The 15165-nt window shown below is 40.7% G+C and overlaps 1 protein-coding gene across 1 annotated transcript in view; it reads right to left on the reverse strand.

Moving 5' to 3' along the window:
* LOC121568431 (beta-1,3-glucosyltransferase) overlaps positions 1-15165 on the reverse strand; it is a 136904-nt gene that overhangs the window by 46207 nt on the left and 75532 nt on the right. The window contains exon 5 of the mRNA XM_041878970.2: positions 5145-5254. Coding sequence (XP_041734904.2) covers positions 5145-5254 — 110 coding nt within the window. The remainder of the gene's footprint in view (positions 1-5144; positions 5255-15165) is intronic.

Here is a 15165-nt window from a genome sequence, read left to right on the forward strand (position 1 = left end):
CTATTGGTTGCAAGAATTTTGTATAATAATAATTTAAATTGAAAAATCTTAAGTTTTGAATCCGGCGTCGTTTTGCGTATCATGTGCCATGGAATCGGTACGTCAAAAATCTCTTCCCAACTATTTTGTAATGTATATGCCACGGCTGTCCATTTTTTGGTCCTTAAATGAAACTGGTACACTTTTTTATTTATCACAATTTTCTTTAACCAATTATGGTCTTCAATTCAGGGCCGACAGACAAGTTCCTTCCTTTTTCCCCCTTCCACTTTCCTCTTCCATTTTTGCTGTAATGCTGCAATTATTTGGTTGTAATTTTGGGTAGAGCAGACATTTCCATATGTTTTTGTTAGCTGCATGTGCGACATAACTCCACCAGTCCTACCTATGATATCATTTACGAAGATTATACCTTTTAAAAACATTTTAAATAAAATAATGGTTTTCTATCAATTAGTATATTTGAGTTTAACCACAATATTGTTTGTATTATTTGTTCTGTCGTTTCTGGTGGATGAAATTGAAAGTGAGAGGTTGTAATCTGAATAAAGGGAAAAAGGCCATTCTTGAACATATGGTGAGACATTCTTACTAATTTGCTAGAGAACCAGTTCAGATGTAAGTATAACTTTTGTATGACTGAAGCCTTTAGTGAGAGGTCTAATGTTTAATATTTAATAAATTCTGCCCTCCAAATTCATATTCATTATATAAATAGGCCAGTTTAATTTTGTCTGGCTTGCCGTTCCAAATAAAATGGAATATTTTTTTCTCATATAAATTAAAAAACTGTTCACTAGATGTAGGCAAGACCATAAGCAAATAGGTAAACTGGGATATTACTAAAGAGTTAATCAGGGTGATTTTCCCACAAATTGACAGGTATTGACCTTTCAATGGTAGCAAGATCTTATCTATTTTTGCTAACTTTCTATTAACATTTATTGGAGTGGGATCATTTCTTTCTTTCGGGATATGTATTCCGAGTATATCACCATCAGACCATTTTATTGGTAAACTACATGGTAATGTAAAAATTGTATTTTTAGTGATCCAATACGTAATATAGTACACTTATCATAAAAGTGTTAAACAAATCGAAATGTATTTTATATTTGAGATTCTTCAAAGTAGCCACCCTTTGCCTTGATGACAGCTTTGCACACTCTTAGCATTCTCTCAACCAGCTTTACCTGGAATGTTTTTTCAACAGCATTCACCCTCTGAATGGCACACATACACAATCCAGGTGTTTTTTGTCTCAAGGCTTAAAAATCCTTCTTTAACCTGTCTCCTTCCCTTCATCTACACTGATGTGACATTAATAAGGGATCATAGCTTTCACCTGGATTCACCTGGTCAGTCTATGTCATGGAATGAGCAGATGTTCTTAATGTTTTGTATACTCAGTGTATAACCCCTATATGACATCCAGGTCCAAGGGGACATTGAGACAACACAGGGAGGCCAGCCAGATATATTACAGTTCAGATCACATCCAATCACTGTGTGATTATATATTATAGTTTGTTTTGTCGATTGCTGAGGGACCCCTGTAGCCTGACAACTCACACTAAATTATTCCACTGCTCTGTCGTTCGCTACATACTTTAGTCTGAGACTGCCATCATTGAAGTTGTTTGTGGTGACGAAGTGCATGAGTGTACAAAACAAGTAATCAGCGATTGGATCGTCTCTACTGACCTTGCAAAGACATACAAGGAAATTATGGTGGAAAATAAGTATTTGGTCAATAACAAAAGTTTCTCAATACTTTGTTATATACCCTTTGTTGGCAATGACACAGGTCAAACGTTTTCTGTAAGTTTTCACAAGGTTTTCACACACTGTTGCTGGTATTTTGCCCCATTCCTCCATGCAGATCTCCTCTAGAGCAGTGATGTTTTGGGGCTGTCGCTGGGCAACAGACTTTCAACTCCCTCCAAAGATGTTCTATGGGGTTGAGATCTGGAGACTGGCTAGGCCACTCCAGGACCTTGAAATGCTTCTTACGAAGCCACTCCTTCGTTGCCCGGGCGGTGTGTTTGGGATCATTGTCATGCTGAAAGACCCAGCCACGTTTCATCTTCAATGCCCTTGCTGATGGAAGGAGGTTTTCACTCAAAATCTCACGATACATGTCCCCATTCATTCTTTCCTTTACACGGATCAGTCGTCCTGGTCCTTTTGCAGAAAAACAGCCCCAAAGCATGATGTTTCCACCCCCATGCTTCACAGTAGGTATGGTGTTCTTTGGATGCAACTGAGCATTCTTTGTCCTCCAAACACGACGAGTTGAGTTTTTACCAAAAAGTTCTATTTTGGTTTCATCTGACCATATGACATTCTCCCAATCCTATTCTGGATCATCCAAATGCACTCTAGCAAACTTCAGACGGGCCTGGACATGTACTGGCTTAAGCAGGGGGACACATCTGGCACTGCAGGATTTGAGTCCCTGGCGGCATAGTGTGTTACTGATGGTAAGCTTTGTTACTTTGGTCCCAGCTCTCTGCAGGTCATTCACTAGGTCTCCCCGTGTGGTTCTGGGATTTTTGCTCACCGTTCTTGTGATCATTTTGACCCCACGGGGTGAGATCTTGCGTGGAGCCCCAGATCGAGGGAGATTATCAGTGGTCTTGTATGTCTTCCATTTCCTAATAATTGCTCCCACAGTTGATTTCTTCAAACCAAGCTGCTTACCTATTGCAGATTCAGTCTTCCCAGCCTGGTGCAGGTCTACAATTTTGTTTCTGGTGTCCTTTGACAGCTCTTTGGTCTTGGCCATAGTGGAGTTTGGAGTGTGACTGTTTGAGGTTGTGGACAGGTGTCTTTTATACTGATAACAAGTTCAAACAGGTGCCATTAATACAGGTAACGAGAAGTTACAGGTCTATGAGAGCCAGAAATCTTGCTTGTTTGTAGGTGACCAAATACTTATTTTCCACCATAATTTGCAAATAAATTCATTAAAAATCCTACAATGTGATTTTCTGGATTTTTTTTTTTCAATTTGTCTGTCATAGTTGACGTGTACCTATGATGAAAATTACAGGCATCTCTCATCTTTTTAAGTGGGAGAACTTGCACAATTGGTGGCTGACTAAATACTTTTTTCCCCCACTGTAACTAACTTGAACTGAGATTGGGTTAAATTACTTATGCAATATCCAGAAAAACAATCTTGAAGATATCACTTCAAAATATACACACACACACACACACACACACACACACACACACACACACACACGCACACACACTCACGCACACACACTCACGCACACACACTCACGCACACACACTCACGCACACACACTCACGCACACACAGCTTTCAAGACATGTTGAGCGACCTACTCCTTCACCATCCCTGCAAGAGGCAACTAAATGGTAGGTAACTCTAATATGTGGTCAAATGTATGGGTTAGTATATGCTCCAGTGTTCAGCTAAATGGACGGATGTAATGCTGGTTCTAACTAGGTGACATCTGAGAACAGGACAGGTTTAAAGAATTGAAGGACTAGCTGAGGTCATCTTGAAATGAAAATGATGTTCTCATTGAGTGCAGCTGATTTACATACTGAATGCCTGAGTGTTTTCAATCCAGGGCACAGTTTTCCCAAAAATGTATTCAAGATCAAAATGGTCCTGTACTGCAGGGCTGCCCAACCCTCTTCCTGGAGATCTACTGTCCTGTAGGTTTTCAGTCCAACCCTAATTTAGCATATCTGATTCCGCTAGTTAAGGTCTTGTTGAGCAGCTAATAAGTAGAATCAGGTGTGTTAAATTAGGGTTGGACTGAAAACCCACAGGATGGTAGATCTCCAGGAAGAGGGTTGGGCAGCCCTGGTGTATGGTGTTAAATTCTGCTCCCCCTTCAGATGTGGTCCCTCCTACTTAAAAAAAAAAGAAGCTGAAAAGACAAAACAAAACCAAATATATAACATATCACATTATATTTGCTACAACAAATATTATGTTTTATCATCCCATGACATTTGGTCTAAATATTTTCTTCCTCTATCTTTCTAAAATAAAGGGAGAACAAAAAAAGGTGAACAGGATTGAGACAATAGGATCATTTTGATTTGGCATAAATGCTGACAGAATACAACAGTCTGTTTAATAAAGGCAACCATGGTGATTTACTTTATTTCATTGCACTACTGGACAACACTACCAGTACCTAGTTTCCTCTACCTCTCAGATGGGGGCTGCGATCTGAGACAATGATCCTTTCCATCATATCAAAAGCAATGCTGACACCATGTGGCAACGAGCATGGACTGCACTGGTGCCTCTTTCATGGTTAATTGATGCTGATTAAGTTTGTTGTGAAAAGACGTATCATTTATTTCCTTGGTTGTCTGCAGTACCTGCACAGAACTCATAAACTCCCCTTGTTAATTAGGTTTTATAACACTGTATTAAAGGAACAATCTGCAGTTCAAACAACAACAAAGCAAAAACCCCGCCACTGTGTTGGTAAACAGCTGAGGGATGGGGCTGGAGAAATGTAACCACTCTCAATGGCTTTATTTAATTAATTTAAAAGTCTAGCTTTCTTGCTCACAAGCCCGCACTGCTATTTCATCTTGCATCCTCTGTCTCGCAAACACACCTGACCACCCTCTTGAAACACTTTAGCCGGAAGCGTCACAGAAAAGCTAGCAATTCAATGGCACGGATGGGGTTTTTTCAACATGAAGAGTTGAACTTGACTCGTTTACACTAAGCTGATGGTTTTCCACACTAATTATTCCAAAAGAGTAACAGCTATGACGGCTATATGCTCCACAGGAAGCGAAGAGGAATAAGTAGGTAAGTAACAGCTGTTTGTGGCCATGAACCATATTGCTTAGAGAAGATGGTTGAAGTTAAAGGATGCTGTTGTTTTTCTAAAAACCTGTGTGTGTGTGTGTGTGTGTGTGTGTGTGTGTGTGTATTACTATCCACGTGGGTACCGGAAATCCACATTTCCCAGGTCCCAACAAGGACAAAAGCTATTTTAGGCTTAGGGGTTAGGTTTAGGGTTAGAATTAGGGTTACCGGTTAGGGAAAATAGGATTTTGAATGCAAATCAATTGAAAAGTCCCCAAAAGGATAGTAAAACATATGCTGTGTGTGTATCTCTAAGGTACCTGTGTGAGGCTCTGAGTCTGTCGTAACAGGTCTGCTCTCTGTCTCTCCGCCCGACTCACGTGGAATGAGTTACTCTGGCTCTGGATGACAAACACTATCTCTCGCAGGTCTGCAACACACACACACACACACCAGGTTAGAAAAACACAATACGCACACATTATCTCGGACATTATGTCCGAAAAACGCAGCACAGGATGTGAATTAGCGCCACACCAACACAACACATTCCCCTTCTAAAGATATTCTAGGCATAATCAACGGCTCTCTTAAATTCCCACACAAACACTACGTTACTCTGACCTCCATTGTTAGTATGACAATCACCATCCCATTATTAAAAGTTTCATTTGGCCTGAGTGACAGAGTCCATAAATGTCACTCTTGCACACGCGCACACACACACACAAACACGAACAGTAAACGATGATCAGTCAGTCAGATGAGGTTGGCTAATGCAGTGGCAGAACACAACATATAGCTGAATCAGCCTAAATCCCAGCTGTCCACTGTGTCTGGCAGAGGCAGAGAAACAAGGGCAGCCTAGTAAATAGTATTGAGTATTTCCAGTGTGTAACGAGCCTGAGGTTAACAGGGAGCCTGCTGATAGTTTGTCTCTTTAACGGCCTTGATCGCTCTTTAGGGAAGTGGGCCGCCTCGGCGTAACACGTTTACATATAATTATTGTGACCTTTATAGGGCCCATATTACAGGCCCCACTAATACAGTGGAATCCAGTTAAAGAATAGTAACGATGGGATGGGGGGCGTTGCCTGGGTGACGAATCACATCGGTGCCATGGGAACGACTGTAAACCACATAAGCTCTCAGTCTCTCTCGCTTGCCAACGGAATAACAACCTGGCTGAAGGATTAATTGAGTAAAGAATGTGTGCAATTCTGACCCATCACACTGTTCCATGGAATTACACCCAACGACCCCCATCCAATCCCCTAAACTGTCTTTGACAAGTTTACAGCCCTTTGCTCTGAGGATTGTGTCTCACACTGGGACAGTAGACTGACTGACTGGATGGATGGAACCTGGGATTTTACACCAGCAGCCTTCCTTGAGATTGTCAGATCATCTCCCACTTTTCAATGCCATTACCAGGATATGAACCAGCAACCTTTTGGATATTGGTCTGCCTCTCTAACATATTGAACAGGTCTCTGAATCACTGGCCCCTATGATGTAGGCCGAGCCTATAAACACAGAATATGTCTATGGTGGTGCCCCATCCAGGTGTATAGAGGATTGGCCAGGTGTACTGACTCACTGCTTAGAGAGGCTAGCAGCCAACTCCCTGTAATGACTTCTGCCTGTAACCATCTGTGGCCTCATCAGAGCTCTAAATTAACATTTCTCATTAGTAGCACTGGTGCTCCCAACTTAGTAAGTAATATTTGTTTTATTGATTGAGATACAGCCTATATTGGGCCTATATGCAGTGGCAACCTGTTTTGAGGCCCACCTGTTTAGCAAAAAATAAAAAAAATAAAAAACATACATACATACATACATACATACATACATACATACATACATACTGTGACGTCACGAGAGGCTACACAGCTTTCAGCGGGATTGCTCAAGTAGTGCAAGGAGACAAGGTTCAAACAAAACAAGGATTTTATTATAGGTCTTGGGAAATTAACGAAAATATAACAAAATTCTGTTCTCTTGTGGCTCTTTAAGGGTTAACAGTTCAGGGATGTCTCTTCCACATCCAAAATCATAATTCTCCCTCGCTCAGATAACTTTTCCCCAGCCTTACTGTAGTCACGTTGCAGCTAGTGGCCAACCCAGCAAAAAGTCCTTCCAAATGTCTCTCACGTATTTCCACAGGTGCATATATCCAAAGGTGAGTATTTCCCAAAGGTAAGTATCTCCAAATCCTTATATTCCTCATGGAAGTGGACGTGCAGCACTCTTGTCCTCCAGAGAGCCCAGGTTGGAGACTGTGTCTCTTCCCTTCCAAACCTTCAGCTCATCAGCTCCTCATTTGTTTCAGCTGCGTGGGAAGATTGGCCATAGAGGGGTGGAGTTCCCGACCATACCAGCAGATGGAGCCATAGCTGTCTGGGTTTGCAGCCATCTCAGGGGGATGTAACGTCCCTCCAGGACACAGCCTCTCGTGACATCACAATACATACATACATACATACATACATACATACATACATACATACATACATACATACATACATACATACATACATACATACATACATACATACATACATACATACATACATACATACATACATACATACATACATACATACATACATACATACATACATACATACATACATACATACATACATACATACATACATACATACATACATACATACATACATACATACATACATACATACATACATACATACATACATACATACATACATAAACATACATACATACATACATACATACATACATACATACATACATACATACATACATACATACATACATACATACATACATACATACATACATACATACATACATACATACATACATACATACATACATACATACATACATACATACATAACATACATACATACATACATACATACATACATACATACATACATACATACATACATACATACATACATACATACATACATACATACATACATACATACATACATACATACATACATACATACATACATACATACATACATACATACATACATACATACATACATACATACATACATACATACATACATACATACATACATACATACATACATACATACATACATACATACATACATACATACATACATACATACATACATACATACATACATACATACATACATACATACATACATACATACATACATACATACATACATACATACATACATACATACATACATACATACATACATACAACATACATACATACATACATACATACATACATACATACATACATACATACATACATACATACATACATACATACATACATACATACATACATACATACATACATACATACATACATACATACATACATACATACATACATACATACATACATACATACATACATACATACATACATACATACATACATACATACATACATACATACATACATACATACATACATACATACATACATACATACATACATACATACATACATACATACATACATACATACATACATACATACATACATACATACATACATACATACATACATACATACATACATACATACATACATACATACATACATACATACATACATACATACATACATACATACATACATACATACAACATACATACATACATACATACATACATACATACATACATACATACATACATACATACATACATACATACATACATACATACATACATACATACATACATACATACATACATACATACATACATACATACATACATACATACATACATACATACATACATACATACATACATACATACATACATACATACATACATACATACATACATACATACATACATACATACATACATACATACATACATACATACATACATACATACATACATACATACATACATACATACATACATACATACATACATACATACATACATACATACATACATACATACATACATACATACATACATACATACATACATACATACATACATACATACATACATACATACATACATACATACATACATACATACATACATACATACATACATACATACATACATACATACATACATACATACATACATACATACATACATACATACATACATACATACATACATACATACATACATACATACATACATACAGTGGGGAGAACAAGTATTTGATACACTGCCGATATTGCAGGTTTTCCTACTTACAAAGCATGTAGAGGTCTGTAATTTTTATCATAGGTACACTTCAACTGTGAGAGACGGAATCTAAAACAAAAATCCAGAAGATCACATTGTATGATTTTTAAGTAATTAATTTGCATTTTATTGCATGACATAAGTATTTGATCACCTACCAACCAGTAAGAATTCCGGCTCTCACAGACCTGTTAGTTTTTCTTTAAGAAGCCCTCCTGTTCTCCACTCATTACCTGTATTAACTGCACCTGTTTGAACTTGTTACCTGTATAAAAGACACCTGTCCACACACTCAATCAAACAGACTCCAACCTCTCCACATTGGCCAAGACCAGAGAGCTGTGTAAGGACATCAGGGATAAAATTGTAGACCTGCACAAGGCTGGGATGGGCTACAGGACAATAGGCAAGCAGCTTGGTGAGAAGGCAACAACTGTTGGCGCAATTATTAGAAAATGGAAGAAGTTCAAGATGACAGTCAATCACCCTTGGTCTGGGGCTCCATGCAAGATCTCACCTCGTGGGGCATCAATGATCATGAGGAAGGTGAGGGATCAGCCCAGAACTACACGGCAGGACCTGGTCAATGACCTGAAGAGAGCTGGGACCACAGTCTCAAAGAAAACCATTAGTAACACACTACGCCTTCATGGATTAAAATCCTGCAGCGCACGCAAGGTCCCCCTGCTCAAGCCAGCGCATGTCCAGGCCCGTCTGAAGTTTGCCAATGACCATCTGGATGATCCAGAGGAGGAATGGGAGAAGGTCATGTGGTCTGATGAGACAAAAATAGAGCTTTTTGGTCTAAACTCCACTCGCCGTGTTTGGAGGAAGAAGAAGGATGAGTACAACCCCAAGAACACCATCCCAACCGTGAAGCATGGAGGTGGAAACATAATGATTTGGGGATGCTTTTCTGCAAAGTGGACAGGACGACTGCACCGTATTGAGGGGAGGATGGATGGGGCCATGTATCACGAGATCTTGGCCAACAACAACCTTCCCTCAGTAAGAGCATTGAAGATGGGTCGTGGCTGGGTCTTCCAGCATGACAACGACCCGAAACACACAGCCAGGGCAACTAAGGAGTGGCTCCGTAAGAAGCATCTCAAGGTCTTGGAGTGGCCTAGCCAGTCTCCAGACCTGAACCCAATAGAAAATCTTTGGAGGGAGCTGAAAGTCCGTATTGCCCAGCGACAGCCCCGAAACCTGAAGGATCTGGAGAAGGTCTGTATGGAGGAGTGGGCCAAAATCCCTGCTGCAGTGTGTGCAAACCTGGTCAAGACCTACTGGAAACGTATGATCTCTGTAATTGCAAACAAAGTTTTCTGTACCAAATATGAAAGTTCTGCTTTTCTGATGTATCAAATACTTATGTCATGCAATAAAATGCAAATTAATTACTTAAAAATCATACAATGTGATTTTCTGGACTTTTGTTTTAGATTCCGTCGCTCACAGTTGAAGTGTACATATGATAAAAATTACAGACCTCTACATGCTTTGTAAGTAGGAAAACCTGCAAAATCGGCAGTGTATCAAATACTTGTTCTCCCCACTGTACATACATATACACACGGTGCATTCGGAAAGTATTCAGACCCCTTGACTTTTTCCATATTTTGTACCGTTACAGCCTTATTCTAAAATGGATTTAAATGTTTTTTTCCCTCATCAATCTACACACAATACCCCATAATGACATAGTAAAAACATAAGTATTCAGAGCCTTTACTCAGTACGTTGTTGAAGCACCTTTGGCAGCAATTACAGCCTCTAATCTTCTTGGGTATGACTCTACAAGCTTGGCAGACCTGTATTTGGGGAGTTTCTCCCATTCTTCTCTGCAGATCCTCTCAAGCGCTGTCAGGTTGGATGGGGAGCGTCGCTGCATAGCTATTTTCAGGTCTCTCCAGAGATGTTAGATCGGATTCAAGTCCGGGCTTTGGCTGGGCCACTCAATGACATTCAGAGACTTGTCCCGAAGCCACTCCTGCGTTGTCTTGGCTGTGTGCTTAGGGTCGTTGTCCTGTTGGAAGGTGAACCATCGCCCCAGTCTGAGGTCCTGAGCGCTCTGGAGCAGGTTTCATCAAGGATCTCTCTGTACTTTGCTCCGTTCATCTTTCCCTCGATCCTGACTAGTCTCCCAGTCCCTGCCGCTGAAACACATCCTCACAGCATGATGCTGCCACCACCACCACCCTACCAGGTTTCCTCCAGACGTGAAAGCATTGGTTTCATCAGACCAGATAATCTTGTTTCTCATGCTCTGAGAGTCCTTTAGGTGCCTTTTGGCAAACTCCAAGCGGGCTGTCATGTGCCTTTTACTGAGGAGTGGCTTCCGTCTGGCCACTCTACCATAAAGGCCTGATTAGTGGAGTGCTGCAGAGATGATTGTCCTTGTGGAAGGTTTGCCCATCTCCACAGAAGAACTCTGGAGCTCTGTCAGAGTGACCATCGGCTTCTTGGTCACCTCCCTGACCAAGGCCCTTCTCCCCCGATTGGTTAGTTTGCCCAGGCGGCCAACTCTAGGAAGAGTCTTGGTGGTTCCAAACTTCTTCCATTTAAGAATGATGGAGGCCACTGTGTTCTTGGGGACCTGCAATGTTGCAGACATTTTTTGGTACCCTTCCCCAGATCTGTGCCTCGACACAATCCTGTCTCGGAGCTCTACGGACAATTCCTGGCTTGGTTTTTGCTCTGACATGCACTGTCAACTGTGGGACCTTATATAGACAGGTGTGTGCCTTTCCAAATCATGTCCAATCAATTGAATTTACCACAGGTGGACTCCAATCAAGTTGTAGAAACATCTCAAGGATGATCAATGGAAACAGGATGCACCGGAGCTCAATTTCGAGTCTCATAGCAAAGGGTCTGTATACTTATGTAAATAAGGTATCTTTTTTTTCTTTCTTTTTTTCGCTAAAATGTTTTTTTTTTAAACTGTTTTTGCTTTGTCATTATGGGGTATTGTGTGTAGATTGATGAGTAAAAATTGTTATTTTATCTATTTTAGAGTAAGGCTGTAACGTAACAAAATGTGGAAAAAGTCAAGGGGTCTGAATACTTTCCGAATGCACTGTATATATGCTCATCAGCCATTGGACATAAACATTACACACCAAGTATTCCCAAAGGCTGGAGCGTCGCTTCTTGCCTGCTCCAATTTCGCTCCAGTAGCGCTCACTTCACGAGCTCAGGGCATGCCCGGCCCAGCATGCATTTGTAGTCTACTTGAGTCCTGCTATAGCCCCTTGCTTTAGCTACCGTCACGGAGTTCGCTAAATATTTTCATAAAGAAACTGATAAAACACACAGGTGCTAAATCAAGGTAACTTACAAAGATGAGGACCGAGAGTGGGGTAATGTAGTGTCCACAACTAAAGAATCATTGTGGAATCTGAAAAGACACTTATCCCGAAAGCATGATGGTGTACTTACTACGTGCACATGCTAAAAGAAAGGAACGAGGTGTGTAGATAAGTGTGTCATTGTAGCAAAGTATTTATTAAAAAAAAAATCTGATCTCTTAAACATTTCGTTCTTTTTTGTTCTAGTATCTATATAATAGGCCATAATTAATTTTGGCCCCATAGCCCTGGCATATTCCCACGTTCAAGGAGCGTTACGTTTTGATTGGGTTATTTAGGCCTACCTATATATAAAATTAAAATTAAAAAAACTCTGCACATCTGCCCAGCCTGGCAAGCGTGGTCAAAAGGGTGTTTAGCATCCCCAGTAGCAAGTGAGGAGAGGATAGGCCTGAAGCCACAGACTGGCCAATCTCGCATTTCTAAAAATGAATTCCACAAATGAATTCAAAAGGCACTAATAAGTCATTTTTAGTTGAATTTCTATTTAATTCTAAGTAAGTCACAGCCTATATGCACAATTTATAGACTATAATGATTTAATACAACAAAATGTTGTTTAAATACTGAGTGGTTTATTTCCCTACCAGTTTATTGTGTCGCACTCGCAAATGCTTCACAATGTATGTAGGCTATAGCCTTGAAATAACTGAAATAATATAGCCTAAATAATTCATTTTCGTTCCTTCTAGGTTCCCTGTATGGCTCCTGACCTATTTAGAGTGTTTATATGCTGTTTAATATAACTTGTAGCCTATTTGAATGATGTGCACTTCTTACATTCACCTTTTCATTTTTATTCAAATACTTTTCATTCAAATCTATTGGTTTGGTTTCAATACTTCAAAACCAAATGGTAGGTCCAGGTAGTCACAAAAACAGATCAGTGTTGGGTAAATTGTGATTTGAATGAATGGAGTCAATTTGGAGAGCAAGTTTTTTTCCTGTGAGCGCGGAGCGGTTTTTAGCGGAGTGGACATGGAGGGCCAGAGCAGTGCACGCTCCATGAGAGATGATTTCCAACCGCTCAACTCCGCTCACATACTCTGGTTCTGGTCAAGATCAACTCCGCTCACATACTCTGGTTCTGGTCAAGATCAACTCCGCTCACATACTCTGGTTCTGGTCAAGATCAACTCCGCTCACATACTCTGGTTCTGGTCAAGATCAACTCCGCTCACATACTCTGGTTCTAGTCAAGATCAACTCCGCTCACATACTCTGGTTCTAGTCAAGATCAACTCCGCTCACATACTCTGGTTCTAGTCAAGATCAACTCCGCTCACATACTCTGGTTCTAGTCAAGATCAACTCTGCTCACATACTCTGGTTCTAGTCAAGATCAACTCCGCTCACATACTCTGGTTCAGGTCAAGATCAACTCCGCTCACATACTCTGGTTCAGGTCAAGATCAACTCCGCTCACATACTCTGGTTCTAGTCAAGATCAACTCCGCTCACATACTCTGGTTCAGGTCAAGATCAACTCCGCTCACATACTCTGGTTCAGGTCAAGAGCTACTCCGCTCACATACTCTGGTTCTAGTCAAGATCAACTCCGCTCACATACTCTGGTTCTAGTCAAGATCAACTCCGCTCACATACTCTGGTTCAGGTCAAGATCAACTCCGCTCACATACTCTGGTTCAGGTCAAGATCAACTCCGCTCACATACTCTGGTTCTAGTCAAGATCAACTCCGCTCACATACTCTGGTTCAGGTCAAGCAAACACGGCACACAGTCCGATCGCCACATTGGACATTTTAATTAGCAGTTTAAGTATTTGCACAGAATGTGGTCATAAAGATTACCGGTGGGAGGTTTGCTTTTCTGTAAAGCTTTTTTAACAAACAGTAACAAGGGGGGATTCATTAAAATACAAACAAGTCATGGCAGCCAGTGACAGGTCTGTAATCTTCCTCTGGCTAATGGTGGTGGCAGAGCGACACGGGGAAGAGAGAGGGAGGAAGAGGGGGAGGAGAAAGACCTGATGAGAGCACACTGGATGGCACTTGAACCTATTCCCACACAGGGGCAGACTGGATGGCACTTGAACTTATTCCCATACTTTTGTCAGTTTCTCCTATACACACGTACGCACACACACCACCCTCCTCTGAAAGATCAACTTAGAGACACAATCGGTCTCTCATACCTCTACACCACCTCTAAAAGCCCTTCTCCTGAGTCCACTTAGTGTGTGTGTGGTGTGTGTTTGATTCTGCGCCTGTGTGTGTACACACACTCGTGTAATGTATTCTAAAGCCCTAGATGCCGTTCCACAACGGCTTAGCCTCCTGATACTGCACCGAACAGCAATAATACACCAGCTGCCTGCAACTAGTGCGAGCATCAGATAAGCTGCGTGCAAATCTCTCATTTTATAGATAATACGTCCCCCCATGTCAAAGCAGAGGAGAAACCGGGGATAAAAAAAGAAACTAATTAAGAGTGAATTCACCGTCCCGGGCGCCATACTAATGGGTTTCGATTAATCATCAAACAACGGCGAGGAAGGCTCTGTCCCAAATTGCATCCTATTCCCTACATAGTGCACTACTTTTTACCAGAGCTCTACAGGCCATGGTCTAAAGTAGTGCCCTATGTAGGGAATAGGATGCCATTTGGGATACACATGAAGAGAGGAAAATGATAAATCCTAGTATAGTCTCCCCTTCTAACCTAATCTCCATCAGACCTTGTCCTCCCGTCCTCTCCCTTTAGCCACGAACGCCTCTCCAC

The sequence above is a fragment of the Coregonus clupeaformis genome, chromosome 6 (genome assembly GCF_020615455.1).
Source record: "Coregonus clupeaformis isolate EN_2021a chromosome 6, ASM2061545v1, whole genome shotgun sequence".
Taxonomy (NCBI): Eukaryota; Metazoa; Chordata; class Actinopteri; order Salmoniformes; family Salmonidae; genus Coregonus; species Coregonus clupeaformis.